At 35.0% G+C, this 18991-nt stretch overlaps 1 protein-coding gene across 1 annotated transcript in view; it reads left to right on the top strand.

The window, feature by feature from the left end:
* Positions 1 to 18991, top strand: part of LOC148939551 (sodium/mannose cotransporter SLC5A10-like) — a 200568-nt gene that overhangs the window by 41701 nt on the left and 139876 nt on the right. The window contains exon 4 of the mRNA XM_089107078.1: positions 3911 to 4075. Coding sequence (XP_088963204.1) covers positions 3911 to 4075 — 165 coding nt within the window. The remainder of the gene's footprint in view (positions 1 to 3910; positions 4076 to 18991) is intronic.

Below are 18991 nucleotides of genomic sequence, written 5' to 3'. Positions count from 1 at the left end.
ATAGGTTAAAAAATAAGGCACCAGCTCAAATAGAGAAATGGCAGACAAAAAAAGTATTTGTAGGCAACACATTTTCACCATTATCTTTCAGAGAGAGTTAAGAAAGAATCCTGTAAATCAATCTAAAAAACGACTCTCCTCTGTCCTCCCTTCCATAAATACATCCATGCCAAGATACCTCAAGATCCTAGTGTTAAGGGATCCGCTTAGTTTAACAAAACAAAATATGAAAATTTATTTATTTAAAACATCCTAGTGCGTCATTAATATATAACGGTTGCGATTCAGGGAAGGTCCACGTAAAACCTACAACACTGATAAACAGTTCAAAAACAATTAAAATAAAATATTTGTTTTTATAACTTTGACTCTTGAAACCTAACTGTGACTTTTGTGAGAAATTTGGTTATTACCCATAAAAAAACAAGTTTGAAGCCTCAACTACCGGCCATAAGCAAAAAAAAAAAAAAAAAAAAAAAAAAAAAAAAAAAACTGAAATGAGAGTTTTCACATTATCATTTAGTGTTTAGAGGCTTTCAAACTACGCATGTATTTTTCTATGCTAGAGTGATTGTTAATAATCCCAATCATCATAAGGAAACTAGGCACTCTTCTATTAACTGGACTCTTTTATACAGTGCTAGTTTCGTAAATGCTAATGAAATAAAATAGGATTACTATATAATAGTTTAGATACAAATTTGGGCTATATATTTGCACAGTAGGGGGGGGGGCCAAAGTATAGTATATATTAAATACGTAACCGAACCTAGGTCCCTTTCTCCCCCCCCCCCGCCCCGAAAAAAACACAACAAAAAATAACACTTTAAATATCTTATACGCAATTAAAACCACGCTATACATTGTATTTCTCTACAGCGGAGTCTTGTATCATCCCATTGAAAAACGGGTTTTTCAACGCGTCTCGAGTTTGAGATATCAAAAGAGTCCGGTTAATAGAAGCCTACCGGAAACTATATAAAAGTTGAAAATGTGAAATGGAGATTCAAGCTCTGGTCATGTGGGAAAGGCTATCACAGAAAAATTTAAAATTTACTTTCAAAATTTATTAGTTGCTCACACAGAAATTCCATTTTGTTGCTGCTGTATTAGCTTATCCGTAACTTAATGTAAATTTACATAGTGTAAAACACCAAGTACAGCGCGAGTTATTTTGGCTCTTACTGTGTTCCTTACAAAATATTCGCCGTAAGGTTATGTAATGTAACTTTCAGTTAGGCTGGAGTGAAAGTTCTACAACGCATTGCGAAAGAAACATTACTTGCCGAAATTATTTGGTTAATTATTATTGTACTATTCGTTCCTTCGTCTTGCCCTCACATTGCGAATTACGGGCGTTAATTCACGAAACTAAGAGGGAAGGGCAAAAGCGGAATTTTCAAAATCTAGGCGAGGGCAATTGTGTAGTTTTTTGAATTTTTCAATGATAATATCACTGATGTTTTTTTCAACAAAAATAAAATTATTTTTATTAGAAGCTAGGGGGTTGGCAATAATATCTCGAACCCCTCATACTTCTTCCATTCAATAGATATCTCTGATTGCAATGAGGTTAACGATCAATTTTACCAAAAGATTATACTAGAAATATTTCGTCTATTGTTTTTTATTTTCTCTGCTCTGCACAGTAACTTAGCTATTGTTATTATGTAATCAATACAAATATTTTAAAAACAAAAGGATCTGTAAGTTCAGAATATCTTAGGTTTAGTATAAACTAAAGACTTTTGTTGAACTCTAATCTTTATTGAATTAAAATTCAGCTTATTTTCAGTTTTCCGACTAAAGAATTTTTCATAGAATTTTTCAGCCAATCAGAGGATTCTGTGAGAAATCTGATTGCCTCAAGTTAGCGCTAGCTAATTCTCTGTGTTAACCCCATGACATTTTTTTTTTTTTTTACCGAGCGTTTCTTAGAGGTGTATTGGATAGTATTGCGACGGATACATTGAGCGCAAAACAAACTCTCGGTAAAACAAACGTTGACGGTAACAATGCAGCCGTCCATTGTCACTACAAAAAAAGAAAGGCAAAATAAACGATCGTTTATTTAACCCCTAACCCCTACGCCGAAGATGACCTATTGAACTAAATAGAAGCAGATGCAGACACACTCAGTATTTTTTTTTTTCTTTTTTTTTTTTTTTTTTTTTTACCGCTGAAACCTGCTGATGATTGAATGTGTTTGCAGAGGATGTTTCATAAAAAAAAAACAAAAAAAAAAGAATTAAAAAATTAATTTCTTTTCCTTGGAAGGGAGAGGGAATTTGTAAAAAAAAAAAAAAAAAAAAAAAATCAGATAAGGAGCTAGAAGTATTAGGGGTTTTGGCCCAAATAAAACCATGCCTTTGAGCCTAAAATGAAAAAAAAAAATAGAGTTAATCCAATATAGGTGTCCTAAACTAAATACTACTTTAACAAAACTTGAATTCATTTACATTGAGAAAATTTCTACCCATTGGTTTTCAGAATAACTTCTAGCTTTACTCCTCCCCCCTAATGCCTGTACGTGTAATAAATTCATGTAAATATAGGGGGCATACAGTGTATTTTTTAATGTGTAGGGGATGGGGCAAATTTGTCGTTTTTTCAATTATTTTCAATGAAAATACAAAAAGGCTTTGATTTGTTTGATAAATTTGTTAGATTCACATGATCTTTTTATGATCTATCAGATCTACTACGATCTACTGATGTTGCATCGGTAGAATGCACCACCTAGTGTGTCCGTTTTAGAGAAGTAAAACACCTCCGTAAAACAAGCGTTCGGAAAAAAAAATGCCAAGTGTGTCTCAGGCCTTAGTAAAATCTCGTTGTGAATAGGTCTCACTCTTTGAGGAACGCTGGTAGATTTAATTCTTATTAAGCCCATGATATAACATAAATTTCATCTTTTTATCTGTGAGCTGCGAAAATAATCATAGGAATCAATTATAATTTTTTATTCAAAATCGATTTCTTTCAGATTTTATTGATTGTTGTCTTAATCGTTATAACATAGCTATTCTGTAGGTATTAAAAATATATTTGGGATGCTATTAGTGCAAAAAACTTTTAAAATTATTTTGGATCATTGTACTTTTGCCGCTGCTGGGTTGGGACAATACGTAGCAAGCAGTGTTTTCAAATTGGCCCCAAGCACCAGTTACACTAATGTGGTGTAATATTTTTTCCGATTTAGTCAAATTTAAAATTATCCCTTTATCATGTGCTCAGCATAATTTTTCTTTAAAAAATTTATTAAAATTTGTAGTTTCACCTCTCGCGAAAAAGTAGAAAATTGGGTAAGTTATTCTTATGGTCCTTCTCTTCTCCCAAAATCTCATGATCTTATGATATTGATCCAAAATCTCATGATCTTTAACCACTACACGCCTAATTTCTGCACAATTTACTATATGTTAGCTCTTTTGAAAACTTTTTGCCTCCCCCTTCTGGAGCTTGACACCGCCTAAAAATACATTTGCCCATGCCTGAAACCAGGTCAATTCCTAGGGTTAGTGGTGCCCAGTGCAGAATTAGTTGCGACAGCCCTCCCGACTCAAATATAAACAAAAAAGCCCCAGGAGCAACAGCCGCGGTGTTCCCCGGCCACGGTGTCCCTCAGCCACAGCGCTTAGGGTAGCTTGTCCCGATCACCCCCCCCCTTTAAAGGGTCCTACCCGAAGTCCCATTGGCTCTGATTGTAATTATAAGCATTATAATTTAACTATGATTTATTTCACAATAATGTAAATTAGATTCTCCCCAAATAATGTCATTAAGCTGTAATTATGACCATTAGCTGTAGTTATATTTACAACTATACTATAGTTGTAATTATGTGTTTTAAATATAACTGGTTATTATTATTTGAACAAAACTTATTTTTAATTTCTTTTTAATTTAGAGTATTGTGCTTCTTCAGCTGCTTGGTTGGATTTTTCTTCCTGTATATATAGCAAGTGGTGTTTACACATTACCTGAGTACATGACGAGACGTTTTGGTGGCCAAAGGATTAGAATCTATCTTGCTGTACTTTCTCTTATTCTCTACATTTTTACAAAAATATCGGTAATATATATTTTTTTATTGCTTTGGTGGCGTTTTGGTGGCCAAAGATTAGAATTTATCTTGTTGTACTTTCTCTTTTCCTCTACATTTTCACAAAAATTTCGGTAATAGATATTTTTATTGCTTTGGTGGCCAAAGGATTAGAATTTATCTAGCTGTACTTTCTCTTATCCTCTACATTTTCACAAAAATATTGTTAATATATATTTTTATTGCTTTGGTGGCGTTTTGGTGGCCAAAGGATTAGAACGTATCTTGCAGTACTTTCTCTTATTCTCTACATTTTTACAAAAATATCGGTAATATATATTTTTTTATTGCTTTGGTGGCGTTTTGGTGGCCAAAGATTAGAATTTATCTTGTTGTACTTTCTCTTTTCCTCTACATTTTAACAAAAATTTCGGTAATATATATTTTTATTGCTTTGGTGGACAAAGGATTAGAATTTATCTAGCTGTACTTTCTCTTATCCTCTACATTTTCACAAAAATATTGTTAATATATATTTTTATTGCTTTGGTGGCGTTTTGGTGGCCAAAGGATTAGAACGTATCTTGCAGTACTTTCTCTTATTCTCTACATTTTTACAAAAATATCGGTAATATATATTTTTTTATTGCTTTGGTGGCGTTTTGGTGGCCAAAGATTAGAATTTATCTTGTTGTACTTTCTCTTTTCCTCTACAATTTCACAAAAATTTCGGTAATATATATTTTTATTGCTTTGGTGGCCAAAGGATTAGAATTTATCTAGCTGTACTTTCTCTTATCCTCTACATTTTCACAAAAATATTGTTAATATATATTTTTATTGCTTTGGTGGCGTTTTGGTGGCCAAAGGATTAGAACGTATCTTGCAGTACTTTCTCTTATTCTCTACATTTTTACAAAAATATAGGTAATATATATTTTTTTATTGCTTTGGTGGCGTTTTGGTGGCCAAAGATTAGAATTTATCTTGTTGTACTTTCTCTTTTCCTCTACATTTTCACAAAAATTTCGGTAATATATATTTTTATTGCTTTGGTGGCCAAAGGATTAGAATTTATCTAGCTGTACTTTCTCTTATCCTCTACATTTTCACAAAAATATTGTTAATATATATTTTTATTGCTTTGGTGGCGTTTTGGTGGCCAAAGGATTAGAACGTATCTTGCAGTACTTTCTCTTATTCTCTACATTTTTACAAAAATATCGGTAATATATATTTTTTTATTGCTTTGGTGGCGTTTTGGTGGCCAAAGATTAGAATTTATCTTGTTGTACTTTCTCTTTTCCTCTACATTTTCACAAAAATTTCGGTAATATATATTTTTATTGCTTTGGTGGCCAAAGGATTAGAATTTATCTAGCTGTACTTTCTCTTATCCTCTACATTTTCACAAAAATATTGTTAAGATATATTTTTATTGCTTTGGTGGCGTTTTGGTTGCCAAAGGATTAGAACGTATCTTGCAGTACTTTCTCTTATCCTCTATATTTTCACAAAAATATCAGTAATTTTTGTATTGCTTTATATTTAATTAAAAAGGAAGTCTCTCTCTGTGATAATAAAAAGAAATAAACAAAACTATAAAAATAGAGATTAAATGGAGAATATGATAAATCATCAGAAGAATTGAATGTTTTCGCATGTCCTCACATTTCTTAGATATATTCGTAGTACATTTTTATTTCTTCATATCAAATTATGACAATTGGCTTTTTTCCGTGAAAATGGGGAAAAATTGCCAAAATAGACGAATCTAATGGAAAATGTAAGAACTCACGAGAGGAAGGCTGTGTTATCACTTGGCTTCTATCTTTTAACAAAAATATCACTAACAAATGGTTTTATTTCTTTATGTTAAATTAAAACCAGCGATGTTCTGCCATGAAAAAAAAAACAAAAAAAAACAGCAAAGACATTGACGAAATAAACAAGGAATATTAGAAATTACGGGAAATCGTAAAATATAATTTTTTTTTTGGGGGGGGGGGGAGGAACTGGGGGCGAGGTCCTATACCTTTCATGCTTGCCTTTACTTAGTCTCCCCTTTCAAATTTATTCCCTGTAAAATCAGTAGCAATAGCGTTGAAAGTAAAAAATTTGTTTTCGTTTTAAGACTTATGAATAGATAGTTTACAAAATATAATAGTTTGTAGACAAAATGTCCTTCCAAGATATTTTGCTTTTTGATACAGGTATGGTTATAGGCACCGTTGTCTATATTCTATTCTATCTAAACCTATTTTCTGTAAACCCAATTTAAGAGGGCTAGACATGGGATACATACTTAGGGGGAGTATCACTTCTGTGGAACATCCTTGTAAATAGAAAAAGCTAAGGGCTTCTCATGTTGTTAGGAATAGAACCCCAAAAATGACAAAAGAAATAATTTTCCATCGAGAAAAAATTAAAAAAAAATTCTTAGATTTTTAAACTTTATTTTAAAAAGAAATGAATTTGGATTCACTTTGGGATTTCTTTATGTTTACCATTTCGGAAATTTAATACTCTTGAAATTAAAAAAAAACTCTCGGACAAAATTTGGTTTTTTCAGTGTGAGAACGTCCTCAGTTTTTTCCATCCAATGGATGGTGTGGAATTTTCTTTCATAATCTAAATTTGGCGCAAGATATCCCGACCCCTTATGGTTGGGACTAGAGCTACCCCTGAGACCCAGCTTTGAATCGTTGATACCTTTAATAAATCTTGCAAGAGCTCTAATTCGTTTTGAAAGATTCTGATAGTAGTATACTGTGGTTGAAGATGATTCGCCCGTTCAAAGTTTACTTGGATCGACTTGCTGTTGAGTCGAATCGTCGGATGATATTCGAGCTTTAGCTATGCTGGAACTCAGCTCGTTCTCGAAACCTCTTTTGTATCGAGTCTCTAATTCAGGTGATCCCTGTTCGAGGTTGGATCAAGTTTTAAATAATTGCGTCATACACCTTCAGAAGAATGAAATTTAGTCACCTGCATTCACATAAATTTAACCAATTGTGAATTTAAATAATTGTCAAATAAGTTCAATAATACAAGTTATACAGCCCCTTAAGAAGTAAAATTTTTCCAGGCAGTGTTGCCATTGTGAATTTTATCATGCAAGGCTAACTCGAAGTTTGAAAAGTGTTTCAAGGGGAGAGAGACAAACAAGTCCCTTGGTCTTGAAGAAGTTAAAAACCAACCGTTGTGTTAGCCTGGTCATGTATTAGCGAGCATTAAAGTGAGTGAACTCCAACAAACTCTTAGAACTGAATTTTGGGGGAGCAATTATTATTTCTCGCTTTGGTACCTACGATGGAGGGGTATGGGTCTTTCGGTCCGATTTACCTTCCGAAATGTCAAGATTTGCTATTATCCTTTATTTATCTTTTTTCTATATTTTTTACTCGCCCCAAAACTTCTTACCATTCGAAATAAAACCCTACGCTATTAACTGTGCTTGTAAGAGTTAGAGTCAACAGTTACGATGGCCGGATCATGCATTAGTGCGCTTTAAAGTGAGCGAATTCCGACAAACTCTTTAAACTGGATTTTGAGAGAGCATTTATTATTTCTCGCCTAGGTATCTACGTAGGACAGGGGCCTTTCGGTTCGTTTGTTCTTCCGAAATGCCAAGATTCGCTATTTTTCTTTATTGAATTAGATTTTTTTTTATTCCCCTCCAAAACTTCTTAGCGTTCGAAATAAAGACATACGCTAGTAACTTTTCTAGTCCAAGACGTCCTTGATGGGGACAGCTCCTTCCTAACCTTTACTTTTCCTTTTATTTTTGAAAATTGCGTACACAAAGAAATAACCCTTCTATTAGAAAGGAGCTTTTCAAGACAACATAATTATGTATAATTTACTGAGACTCGTTATCGAAATATAAACTTTTTGTTGTTAGTATTTGATTAATTATGGATAGACTAAATAAACGGTCGCCACGTAAAAAAAGGCATCGAAAGGAAAAAATCGATCCAGGCCCGTTGCTACTGGTTTGTTCTATTGTTTGTGAGCTATTACCGGTATATGTTTATACAAAGTTGGCTCAAAATAAAGAGTTTTATTAATGAATAATGAACGAAATAATATATAATTACAGTTAATATATAAATTAAGGGTGAATTTTTTTTATTCTTTTTGCAAAGTTCAAACTTCATTCTCTCAAGGTAGACCTTGCAGCATCCATCTCTACCATAGGCGCAGGATATGGAGAAGGGTTAGGGTTCAATACCCCATGGGTGAAACTTGCAGCCAAGCACTTCGGTATTTACTCCGGAACTTCCAAAAACAGCAATGGTTTTAGGTTTGAGCCACTCCCCTCCCCCCCAAAAAGAGAAAAGCTTTACGTCTATGATTTGTATTATTTAATCGACTCCGGTTCCTGTTGGCTCGTGGACGGCATAAAACGCTTGGTACCTTCGGTCACCTAAATGGGGAATTTACTGGTAAAAGAAATGGGGTTTATATAATCCTGTGTCACTTATATTCAGATCCTTGCTGAGACGATCTTTTACCCTAAGATTGAGTCTTCCTCTTGGGTCGGATTTGGCCTTAACTACAGAAAAATAGTTGTAGAGACTACTACTACTATTAACAACTCACCGCAGCACCAAGCCGCCTGAGGCCGACACAGCTACGCACGCTCCTCCTCCATCCTAATCTATTCAAAGCCTCTCTTTTTACATCCTCCCAGGAAGTTCCCATTTCCTCCAAATCTTTTTTTTTGTGACGTCCTCCCACCCCAGGCGAGGACGAGCTGCTTTCCGTTTAGCCCTAGACGGTTGGCCGAAAAGGACAATTTTCGCCAATCTGTCATCCTTCATCCGCACAACGTGCCCTAGCCACCTCAACCTTTCTTTCATTATAGCCCTTGAAAGCGGTATTTAATTTTTCGTTTCATTTTTCGTACAGCCTACTGTTTGAAATATGGTCAGTCAGTCAATTACCCAAAACAATCTGTAGGCAATTTCTCTGGAAAACATCTAGCAAATCTTCCTCCGCTTTTCGGAGCGCCCATGCTTCAGAACCATATTTGACCACTGTCATCACTGTAGCTTCCAATATTCTAATCTTGGTTTGCAGACTTATCTTCCTATTCTTCCAAACTTTTTTTATGTGTGAAAAAACACCCTGAGCCTTGGCTATTCTACTTTTAGCATCTTCACTGCTCCCACCTTCTTTACTAATAATACCGCCAAGATAAGTGAACTGCCCAAAAGATCCATCTTTTCGTTACTCAACATCACCTTTTCATCTTCACTTATTCCTAGCCTTAGTGACTTAGTCTTCTTAACATTAATTTTCAAACCTATTCTAGCACCGTCAACTCGCAACACCTCTAAAAGTTCATTCATTTTACTCACACTTTCATCTAGGATGCTTAAATCGTCAGCACAATCTAAGTCCAGGAGAATTGCCCCCCCCCCCCATTTGATTCCGTGATCTCCCAATGCCTTTCCTGTGCTCCATTAAGACAAAGTCCATCAAAATAATCCATGTAAAGGGGGATAGAACACAACCCTGCTTAACTCCTGATTTAATACAAAACCAGCTGCTTGTAGAGACGCATCCTATTTTAACAGAGCTGCTTGGTGTTATGTGGAGGAAGTAACCAGAGCACATTAGGACATTTTTTCTGAAGGGTGTTCAGGTGTAATGAAGAGCTCTTTCCTCACCGTAATATCTGAATTCATTTTTTTTTAGAAATAAAACTCTAAAAATGTAATTTCAGATTTGAGTGACTCTAAATAGGTTATCATAGGCAGTGCAATCGCGCTGCCTAAGTAAAGAACGATGTTGGCACAATGTATTATTTATTTATTTTTAGACCAGGGCACTTCGTATCGAAGGAGTTATCATAGAAACTTTGAAAAGGGCTCATTCGATTGGAAATTGGAATGGCTAGTGCCCTTTTTAATAGTCGAAAGTGACTGGAAGGCAACTAACACCCCTTCCACGCTCACCATTTCCCCAAACACTTCCAATCAAAATTTTTAGATAGCCATTTTCTTCAGCGTAGTTGATTTCCAGATGGAAATGATGTTTTTGAAGAGGACACTCCCCCACATCCCTCAGGGCAAGGGTTGTAAGTTATGCCCTGGGGGAATATAAGATTTTTATAAAAAGCGTTGTCATAGAAACTTCAAAAAAGGCTCATTCTATTGGAAATTCAAAGGGCTAGTGCCCTTTTTAATAGTCGAAAGTGATTGGAGGGCAACTCGCCCCACTCTCACGCCCACCTTTTCCTCAAACACATCCAATCAAAATTTTGAGATAGCCATTTAGTTCATGTAGTTGAAAGTTCTGGAAACTAGGTCTTTGAGGATGACAGTCCCCCCCAAGCCCTAAGGGCAAGGGTTGTAAGTTGTGTCCGGGGGGCATATATGGTTTTTTAGAATGCGTTGTCATAAAAACTTCAAAAAGGGCTCATACGATTGGAAATTGAAATGGCTAGTGCCCTTTCTAATAGTCGAAAGTCATTGGAGGGACACTAACACCCCTTCCAAGCCCAGTATTTCCCCAAACACATCCAGTCAAAATTTTGAGATAGCCATTTTGTTCAACGCAGATGAAAGGTCCAGAAATTATATTTTTGAGCTGGGCACTCCCACCACAGTCTTCAGGACAAGGGTTGTGTTATGCCCTGGGGGCATATAAGGTTTTTATGGAAAGTGTCGTCATAGAAACTTGAAAAAAGGCTCAATCGATTGGAAATTGGAAGGGCTAGTGCCCTTTTTAATAGTTGAAAGTAATTGGAAGGCAACTAACCCCTCTCACTCCCAACATTCCCCCAAACACTTTTGGGGGATTTCGTATCGAATTATTTTTTCCATACCAGGGCACTTCGTTTCGAAGGAGTTGTCGTAGAAACTTCGAAAAGAGCTCATTCGATTGGAAATTGGAATGGCTAGTGCCCTTTTTAATAGTCAAAAGCGATTGGAAGGCAACTAACACCCCTTCCACGCCCACCATTTCCTCAAAGACATCCAATCAAAATTGAGTTAGCCATTTTGTTCAGCGTATTTGATTTCCAGATAGAAATCATGTTTTTCAGGAGGATACTCCCCCCACAGCCCTCAGGAAAAGGCTAGTACGTTGCTGCATAGGGACGTTTAATCTTTTCATTTAAAGTTTTGTCTCAGAAGGTTCGAAAAGGGCTTAATTGATTGAAAAGTCAAAGGGTTAGTACTCATTATGATTGTTAGAAGTGATTAAAGGGTAACTAACCCCCTCTCACGCCTACCACTTTTCTAGATATAGACCATCAGAATTTTGATATAGAAATTTTGTTCAACGTAGTTGAAAGTTTTGGAAAATAAGTCTTTAAGGATGAACCCTCCCCCACCCCCCACAGCCCTCAGGGCAAGGGTTGTCAGTTATGCCCTGAGAACATAGAAGCTTTTTATACAAGGCTCTGTCGTAAAAACATCAAAAAAAATTCATATGACTTGAAACTCAAATGGCTAATACCCTTTATAATAATTAAAAGTGATTGGAAGGAAAGTAATACCCCTTCCATTTCCACCATTTATCCAAACACATCGCATGAAAACAATGAGACAGTCATTTTTTCCAACAGACTTCAAATTTCAGGAAATTATGTCTTTGAGGATGATATTCCCCTCACAGCCCTCAGGTTAAGTGTTGTAAGTTATGCTTTGGGAGCATATAAGGTTCTTATTGAAAGTTTTGTGGTAGAAACTTCAAAAAGGGCTCATTTGATTGAAAATTCAAATGGCTAGTTCCCTTTTTAATAGTCGAAAGTGATTGGAAGGCAACTAACACCCCTTCAACGCTCACCGTTTATTCAGACAAATCCAATAAAAATCTTGAGATAGCCATTTCGTTCAAAGTAGTTGAAAGATTCGGAAATTATATCTTTGATGTTTACACTCACCCCACAGCCCTCAGGGTAAGGGTTGTAATTTATGCCCTGGGGGCATATAAAGTTTTTATTGAAAGCTTTGTCCTAGAGATTCGAAAAAGAGCTCATTCGATTGGAAATCCAATGGGCTAGTGCCCTTTTTAATATTCAAAAGTGATTGAAGGGCAACTAACCCCCTTCTCACGCCGACCTCTTCCCCAAACACATCCAATGAAAATTTTTAGATAGCCATTTTGTTCCACGTAGTTGAAAGTTTTGGAAATTAGGTCTTTGAGGATGATAAGAGAGCCCTCAGGGCAAGGGTTGTAAGTTATGCCCTGGGGGCATATAATGTTTTTATAGATAGCAATGTTGTAGAAACTTCAAAAAGGGCTGATTCGATTGGAAATTAGAAGGTTTTGTGCCCTTTTTAATAGTCGAAAGTGATTGGAGGGCAACTAACAGCCGTCTCACACCCACCATTTCCCCAAACACATCCAATCAAAATTTTGAGATAGCCATTTAGTTCGAAGTAGTTAAAAAGTCCGGAAATAATTTTTTTGAGGATGACATTCCCCCACAGCCCTCAGGGCAAGGGTTGTTCTTCTTCTTCGACATAGTAACAATTACCCTATGTATAAGATATACAGTCAATAAGCCACTCCTCTCAACAACACAGAAGCAACTGTATGCAAGTGAAACATTTGTTTGGTTGTTCTTCTTCTTTGACCCCAGCAACACAGAAGTAATTGTATGCAGACGAAATGTTCGTTTGGTTGTTCTTCTTTGACCATAGTTACAACCACCCTGTTTATTGAATATGCAGGCAATGAGCTACTTCTCTCAACAACGCAGAAAAAACTATATGCAGGCGAAGTATTCGTTTGGTTCTTATTCTTCTTCGACCTCAACAACACAGTGGCAGCTGTTTACAGAGGAAATATTCGTTTGGTTGTTCTTCTTCTGCGACCACAGTAGCAATTACCTTATGTATACAATACACAATCAATGAGCCACTTCTCTCAACAGCAAAGAAGCAACTATATGCAGGTGAAATATTCGTTTGGTTGTTCTTCTTCTTCGATCATAGTAACAACAACTACCCTATGTATGGAATATACAATCAATGAGCTACTTCTCTCAACAATGAAAAGCAACTGTAGCAGGCAAAGTATTCGTTTGGTTGCTCTTCTCCTTCGACCTCAATAACACAGAAACAACTGTTTACAGAGGAAGTATTCGTTTGGTTATTCTCCTTCTTCGATCAGAGTAACAACGATTACCCTATCTATACAACTACCCGAGCTACTCATCTTAACAACACAGAAGCAACTGAATACTAGCTAAATACTTGTTAGATTCTTCTTCTTTCTCTTTTTTCCTTCCGGTCATGGACCAGTTGTTTTCAAGATTTGCTTCTTTGATTTTGTCACAGTATTTTGGATAGTTAGATCTCCTTATAATATTTGATGACGACAGAGCTTGCATTGGCACATTGAGCTGGGTGAAGGAAGGGAAATGGTTCCCGTCATTAGAATTGTAAACCCTCTTTACATGAAAATTGTTAGAACAAGACTGTTCTTATTGCGCAATGAAACTGAGCACAATTATATTTAGGAAACTAACGCTTGTTATATAATCTTTTAATTGTGTCCTATAAAGACTTTATGAGCTTATATGTTATATAAACTTGATTGATTTATCTATACAGGTTCTATAAAATAACAAAGTTTAGAGCGAAATAAAACTTTTGGCATGATTTCTTATAAAACAAGACCTGCTCTGTTTTCAGTGACGCTTTTATAGGACTTCTTTTTATATTGTTGAATGTCAACCTTGAATCTGCCAATTATATAATCTAAAATTGTTTTAAAGATAGTAATTTTTCTTGTTGTTAAAGGTGGTGGGCGTAAGTTTCCTATAAAGGGTTTTCGGCTATGGTGATTCCAATGGTTTACTTTTTGTTTCGACCTGATGCCATTTTTGTTGATTTTTTGCTTAAGACTAATGTAAATAATAGTTGCTATTTCTGAATCAGCCACAAATGGTGATTTTTTGCCAATTTGCCTTTTTTTAAACGTGTTTTTAAAGTTTTCGTGACTATGGGCTGTGGATCGTTCTTTACTAGATTACAGCTGTCACTGCAAACCATGCTAGAAAATACTTTGCCACACCTTAAAAGCTTATAAATTGGTGGCATGCTATGGCGTATCTTTAAGACTTAATCCTTCCCCAAAGTTAAAAGTGTTAAAATAATATAGCTTAACCCAAAGAGTGTGAGAAACGTATAAGAGTAGAAACTAATGCTTGTGTAAAAAAATAATAACAATGCCATCTATTATTTTGCGACTTTACTTGACCCTGAAATGTTAGATACGTATCTTTCTGGGTGCTTTAAAATGTAAAGAGTAAGAAAAAAATCGGTCCACAGGAGGCTTGTCTAGGCTGCCACCCCTTGTGATTTGTCACAATATCTAGTGATTTTTTATATTGCCAAAAGAAAAAAAAAAAAAAAATCCTAAATCAGCATATAAATCACAAGATTATCGAAAAAATCATTAAATCAAACAAACAATCATTAAAATCTAGTGATTTTTCCCAGGGCGGCAACCCTGGGGCTTATCAGCTTAAAGCTTAATACCCTACTTAACTTGCCAAGGGTTTGCCAAGTTAACCTAGGTCTACATTGCAGATTAAATTTTCATCTAAATATTTCTTGGAATCCGACAAAAAATGCTGGTCAATACTACTGAATGACAAAAATGACTTGTGTTTATGTTCCTGAATTCGTTACACAGACTTTCATCAAAGTCTTGCACTCCAGTTCTTCCTAAAAAGACCTAATTTTGCTGATCGGGCTATGAGAAAAGTCCTTTATCAGGTATAGACACATAGGGGGGGGAGGGGTGTTGTGAAACTGGCCAAAAGCTAGAGTAGTTTATAAAAACAGTGAAAAGGGAAAACAAATATTTCGTTCCTGAACGTACTGTGTCTATTCCTTATTTCAGAAATGGATTTTCAGACCAACTTCCGTCTATTTTTTAAAGGAATAAGCTCAATTACTAATTTCGCGGATCTCTCTGAGACTTTTATTTACTTAGATCAATTACTTTCTCTAACATATTAGAAAAAACTGTGCAGAAAGCGATTTGTTTACCCAAGGTAGGCTACCACAACTTCATTTCTGTCTTATACCCGTGCTCCCATAAGAGTCTCATGTACTCATGTTAATACTAAAATAAATAGAACTTGCGGAACTCCCTGATATTTCGATGAGACTTTTACAACTCTACAGAGGAGAACCAGTTCCCTTCCTCCCCCCTCCTCAGTGTGCCAACATAAATTCTGTTATCATCAAATATTACAAAGAGATCTAACTATTCAAATAATTGGATAGTATTGAAATGTTTTTGTAAAAATATGAAATAGAAAAAAAACAGTTTGATCACTATAGATACTTGCTACCAAGGCCGTACCCAAGACTTTTTTTTGGGGGGGGGAATGTTTTAATCAAGGATTTTATTTGGGGGGGGGGGTTACACAAAAAAAACTCAAAAAATGCATAAAAAGTTTGTTTATATCCATTTTTGTTACATTTTTACGACTCAGACAAACATTTCGAGGGGGGATGTTCAAACTCCCTAACACCCCCCCTCTGGATATTGCCTTTCTTACTACCTTTAGGGATAAAATAAGATCAATATTTTGCAGACAAACTTTATTTGCTGTTGTATTTGTCATACGAGTACAATATTTCTAAAATGTTTAAAAAGCAGTTGAGCTAGGTAAATAAAACTCTCAGTTATTTTCAGGAAGTATAAATATAAATACAAAACCAAACATAATTTATTTGAAAATTGTTTGTTGCATTGAAAATGTTGTGCAATATTATATATTATATTGAAGTATATATAATATATATATATTATATATAATTATATATATAAATATTATATAATGCTTATTTGAAATATATTATTGTTTGGTTTTATTTATTCTTGTCCATGATTACCCAATTTTTTCTATGTTAAATCTCAACATAATTTTTTTTTTGTCAACGCAAATTAAAGCCATTGACTTTATCAAACAGTTCGTGGTAACGAACTGTAAGTAAGGAGCGACCCGGCTCAATAGTAACCGAAACTCTAGAAAACAGTATTTTGATACAAATAGATACATAAAAATAATAGTATTTTAATGCTGATTTCAAATATATAGGTTTCATCACGTTTAATCTTAACTATCAAAAGTTAGGCACCTGAGAAAATTTGGTTTATTTTCGAAAAAAGGAGGAACGACGCCTTAAAAGTGATAGAAGCTTAATGAAAATCAAAGCATCATATTCAGCGTATCAGAGAACCCTACTGTAGAGGTTTCAAGCTCCCACCTGCAAAAATGTGGAATTTTGCATTTTTTGCCAGAAGAGAGATCACGGGTGCGTGTTTATTTGTTTTTTTTTTTTCCCAGGGGTGATCGTATCGATCCAGTGGTCCTAGAAATCGTGGGAGGGCTCATTGGAATGGAAATTAAAAGTTCTAGTGCCCTTTTTAAGTGACCAAAAAAAAATGGAGGGCAACTAGGCTTCCTCCCACGTTCATTTTTTTCCCAAAGTCACCTGATCAAAATTTTGAGAGAGCCATTTTGTTCAGCATGTTCGAAAATATAATAAGTATGTCTTTTAGGATGACTTAATCCCCCGTAAATTCCCGGGGGGAGGGCTGAAACTTATGAATTTTACCCAATGTTAACATATAGTATTGGTTTTTTGGAAGTATACAGACGTTTTCAGGGGATTTTTTGCCGGGTTGGGGGGGAGAGGGGGGGGGGGGGGGTTGTGTGGGAGGATCTTTCCATGAAGGATTTTTTCATGGGGGAAGGGACATTGCTATAAAGGGGACGCCGGACTTCCCAGCATTATTTAAAAAAAGATCAGAAATTTAATATAAAAAAACAAGTATTTCAACTGCAATAGCAGCAACATCGAAACTTCAAACGAACAGAAAATATTATATATATATTATTGGGTTCACCCCGTAGTCAATACCTCGCTCTTTAAGCCAAAGATTTTTTAGTACTTTCATAAGAGCTATTTATTCTAATTAACGGCCTTTGTGATTAAGCGGTCATTTTTAAAGAATTGGAACAAAATTCGAATTTTCGCTTAAAGAGCAAGGTATTGACTAGGGGGCGAACCCCCTAATAAACAAATTAAAAATATATGAATATAGAAGTTCGCTACGTAAGTTAATTCGTAAGTTACGTATATTTATTACTAATAAAAACGTTCGTAAATAAAATTAAACAAGTTTCGAGAAAGCCATTTAACTAAATAAAAGTAAATTAATATGAAAATTTTGTTTTAATTATTCATGTACGGTGAGCCAAGATCAAAACCTGCATTTATTCAAAAACGTTCAAAAATTTAATAAAACAAACAAGTTTTTTAAACTGAAAGTAAGGAGCGACATTAAAACTTAAAACGAACAGAAATTATTCCGTATATGAAAGGGACTGTCCCCTCCTCAACGCCTCGCTCTTTACGCTAAAGTTTGACTCTGTCTCACAACTTTATTTTTTAAAACAATAAAAAACTTTAGCTTAAAGAGCAAGGCGTTGAGGAGGGAACAGTCTCTTTCATATACGTATATTTATTACTAATAAAAACGTTCGTAAATAAAATTAAACAAGTTTCGAGAAAGCCATTTAACTAAATAAAAGTAAATTAATATGAAATTTTTTTTTAATTATTCATGTACGGTGAGCCAAGATCAAAACCTGCATTTATTCAAAAACGTTCAAAAATTAAATAAAAAAAACAAGTTTTTTAAACTGAAAGTAAGGAGCGACATTAAAACTTAAAACGAACAGAAATTATTCCGTATATGAAAGGGACTGTCCTCTCCTCAACGCCTCGCTCTTTACGCTAAAGTTTGACTCTTTGTCACAACTCTACTTTTTAAAACAATAAAAACTTTAGCCTAAAGAGCGAGGCGTTGAGGAGAAGATAGTCCTTTTCATATACGGAATAATTTCTGTTCGTTTTAAGTTTTAATGTCGCTCCTTACTTTCAGTTAAAAAAACTTGTTTTTTTTATTTAATTTCCAACAAGGAACCATGCAGGGTAAATTATTCATATAGCCTGTGAAAATCACATCCAAAACAGGAAAAAAGAGAAAAGCTTATATTTCATTTCCTAAACGTGCTTTGTCTGTCCCTTATTTTTTTTTAATGGCTTTTTTGGCAAACTTTCATTTTATTTTTAAAAAAAGGAGGTCAGTTGAACGATTTTTTCTAGAAGTTTCTCAAACATTAGTTCCTGGTAGTTTAATTCACTTAGCTTGACTGATTTCTGCAAAACACGAAAAAAAAAAATTGGCCAGAAAAATCTTTGTTTACCATAGGCTCCTAAGACAGATTTTTTTTCAATAAGTAATGTTCCTATTAATTTTAGCAGAGACAAATTTTCCACAGACTTGTCCGTCCATATTTCCGACGGAATATGATTATTACATTCAGATAGAGTATCGAACAGCGAACAAATGGACTGTTTATTTCTGAGCGATCTCTTTATAGACCTTTACTATATTGAACCCCTGCACCCCCAAGATTCTGATTTGCATGTATTTATGCAAAAAAAAAGAACTTGTTAAACTCTTAAATACGTGAATAACACAAATTTTGTCAAATCTTACCGGAGTCCAATCCTATTAGAGGAAGAAAGGGAGGAGTGGAGGTAAGTACTTCAGAAAGTCGAAGTTCCGACTGAGTATTATTGCCTGGAGCGTTCGTGGAATGACAAGTTATAGGAAAGCCGTAATAGAAGCTTGAGGCTGTTGGTAAATTGGATTTACGGAAGGGGTCGATTTTTTATACCGTAGAGCTATAAAATAGTTCTCAGTCAACTGCTTATCTCAGGATCCCCATCTGTGGCATTGTGGCGCTATTTAACCACAATTGCTGCTTTTGGCAGAATATGACACTTTATTGTAGTGTGATCTATTTTATGACTAAAAAGGTGATAGAAATGTCAATTTTCATTACTATGAGCCCCCTCGTGATTATCTGTAACTTTTGATTCG

This window comes from Artemia sp. Qi Xiang Cuo, chromosome 21 (assembly GCF_049724085.1).
Source record: "Artemia sp. Qi Xiang Cuo chromosome 21, ASM4972408v1, whole genome shotgun sequence".
In the NCBI taxonomy this organism is placed as follows: Eukaryota; Metazoa; Arthropoda; class Branchiopoda; order Anostraca; family Artemiidae; genus Artemia; species Artemia sp. Qi Xiang Cuo.
This window is presented reverse-complemented; position numbering and strand designations above follow the sequence as displayed.